Source organism: Halyomorpha halys, unplaced genomic scaffold, assembly GCF_000696795.3.
Source record: "Halyomorpha halys isolate HHAL.00 unplaced genomic scaffold, Hhal_1.1 Scaffold498.1, whole genome shotgun sequence".
Classification (NCBI taxonomy): Eukaryota; Metazoa; Arthropoda; class Insecta; order Hemiptera; family Pentatomidae; genus Halyomorpha; species Halyomorpha halys.
The window spans coordinates 143,029-145,680 of record NW_027113382.1 but is presented as its reverse complement, the minus strand read 5'-3'; the positions used below and the strand labels follow the sequence as shown (position 1 = coordinate 145,680).

Below are 2,652 nucleotides of genomic sequence, written 5' to 3'. Positions count from 1 at the left end.
CAAAAATAGACTCATTAATAAATAATCAGAAGCTATTCATATGTAAAATGAATTCAAGATTGTCAATTAAAACGTTAATATATATTATTTGCTTAATGTGATAATACCACAAAAGATTATTAAAATTACTTTAAAACTTTATCACCCTCTACTTTAAGACCATAAAAAAAATAATAAATAGAGAAATTTAATAACTTCTGTAAAAAAAAAAAGAAAAGTTTATTAAAGAAGATAAAAATTATAGTAAACTCTATGATTGAAGTTACTAAACAAATAATTGTATTAACTTATTACATTAATTTATATTTTGGGGGGCTAATAGCCATAAAAAAAAAAATCTATTATCATTTAATCATATTTGTGCAGCTATTGTTTACTACAATGTATTTCACATGTTTTTTACTGCAATGAAGTGGAATATATTAATAAATATTTATGTGAAGATGGTTGGGGGTTCAGTCAGGGAAGAACACTAATAAGTACAAACTTATTTATAAGTGCTAACGTTTCGGCAAAAATTTCAAGCCTTCATCAGGGCTAAGAACAAGAAATCAAGATAACAACCATAATGAACAAGAGGAATAACAGAATGATAAGAGCGAAAAAACTAGCAATAAAGTTACAAAAATATCTTCTCATAATACTTAGACTATACATTTCTTTCAATACTATTTTGTAACTATAATGTTAGTTTTTTATTTTCTTATCACTCTGTAATTCTTACTTATTGTAGTTGTTATCTTGTTTTTTGTTTTTAGCTCTGTTGAAGGCTTGAAATTCTAGCTGGAACGTTGGCACTAATAAGTAAGTTTTTGCTTATTTGTGTTCTCCACTGATCGCACTCCCAATCATCACCTCATGTATACATTATCTACAGTCAACAATCTACTGATAATTAATAAATATTGTATGTTCTAAATGATTAAAACAGCCTCTACCTGTTAATCTATAATTATCATTAAATCAAAACATAACATTATAACTTTATTTTTATTTACAAGCTAATAATATGATGATAGATCCTACACTTTTATCGGTAACTAATGAAATTGCCAAGTGTTTTAAATGTCTTAACCCCTGGTGCTTAGTGTTAATCAGAACTGTTTTGAATTTATCCTAAAAATTATAAGAGTTTTGACTTCCATATAACTTTACTTTTCTATAATTAAGTTATATTTTTCAATCAAAGTATAATTTACCTCTGAGTGTGATATGTTTTCCTCCTAACCAGGCTGTATCAGTTGTTAAGATTGGAAGAGGTGTTTTGTATTGCTCTAACATTACTTGAACATTTGAAAGTTCTATACCTCTTCTGTTACAGACGGGACCTAAGGCTTCTCTGGAAAATTGATTTCAAATATTTTTTTTACAATTTATATCAAAACTAAGTCATAAAGAATAAAGGACTATCAGAAAAATAATTCAGTACATACGCGAGAGAAGTTCCTTTGGCCGCTAATAAGAATTCATGACCTGAAGCATCTTGACCATCAATTTCAAACGCAACACTAAAGTACTCCGAACTGTTAACCTAAACACAATAATGTACAAAAACCGATTGCATATTTATCATAATGAGAATAGTTAAAATAATGAAAATATTCAACAGAAATTACTTGAGATCGGGCTAAATTATGCCTTCTTTGTTGTAAAGGAACATTTAAACCTGAGTCAGGATTTTTAAGCCCGACTCTATCCATTTGATTCAAACTTCTGCAGCGTGTCTGGAAAGTATGTATGTACATATTAAACCAAACGAATTCAAGAACAATGATAAACTAATTTGATTTATTAGAATACTGACATGTAGTCTAGCTGTTGGGGATACAGCCAGAAAAATGCTCATTGTGGCAGTAACAAAGTCAGTCTTCTCGACATCTGATGGTTTGGGAGTCATTTCTACTGATAAATTCAAATGTCTCAATTGCATTCTAGAGTGCATAATTAAATATCAATTCTACATTTTAGAGTTAATAAATATAATACCTTAGGCATAAGAATTATTTATAAATAGAAATACTGCCTGCAGCATTTCTGTTTTTCAAAGTACAATAAAAACAATAACAGTAGATTCAAACATGGTTAGTTCCTTATAAACAATAAATCATAATATTAAACAAATAAAAATAAACCCGGTAGGTTACCCATTCGGGTATAGGGTGTAAATAAACATAGGGCCAAAGGGTGAAGGTGTCCCTTCTATGCCATCAGAATATGACAGGTCATAACGTTTTTATCATTTTTAGTTTATTGTTTTTAAGGGCAAAATATGTAAATTATTCTTATTGTCTTTTTACTATTATATATAATGCCTATCTAGATAAACATTAGACGTCATTTTTATTTTGCGTATCGGTTAGTGATTTTTATGGTAATTTGTAGCTGAGAATTGTTTGAGCTTGATCTCTACATGATCAGTCAGAATGACAACCAAACAGTCATTACCATTCCCGGACCGTGCAGGGATCCCGTAAAAGTTAACCTTTAATAATTCTATTAGAAGATGATAGAGTTGACCTTATGAATTAGATTGTTGGTAGTCCAAGTGGCTGTCAATAAAGGTATCAAAATAGTAACAGAAAACTATTTATTAGAGGAAGATAGTTCGGGTGGCGGTCAATAAAGGTGTCAAAATAGTAAAAGAAAACATCA

General features: G+C 29.3%; 1 protein-coding gene across 9 annotated transcripts in view; it reads right to left on the bottom strand.

Annotated features, from left to right (window-relative positions):
• LOC106683597 (pleckstrin homology domain-containing family G member 5) overlaps window positions 1-2,652 on the bottom strand; it is an 84,831-nt gene that overhangs the window by 76,698 nt on the left and 5,481 nt on the right. For 6 of the 9 annotated variants that reach the window (XM_014425158.3, XM_014425156.2, XM_014425157.2 and 3 more), the window contains exons 3-6: window positions 1,805-1,931; window positions 1,617-1,724; window positions 1,434-1,531; window positions 1,200-1,339 (exon numbers count right to left, since the gene is read on the bottom strand). In XM_014425158.3, coding sequence (XP_014280644.1) covers window positions 1,200-1,339; window positions 1,434-1,531; window positions 1,617-1,724; window positions 1,805-1,931 — 473 coding nt within the window. Of the gene's footprint in view, window positions 1-1,199; window positions 1,340-1,433; window positions 1,532-1,616; window positions 1,725-1,804; window positions 1,932-1,986; window positions 2,190-2,652 lie in introns of those variants that run through there. The other 3 variants (XM_014425164.3, XM_014425163.3, XM_014425165.3) reach the window with 3 other exon arrangements.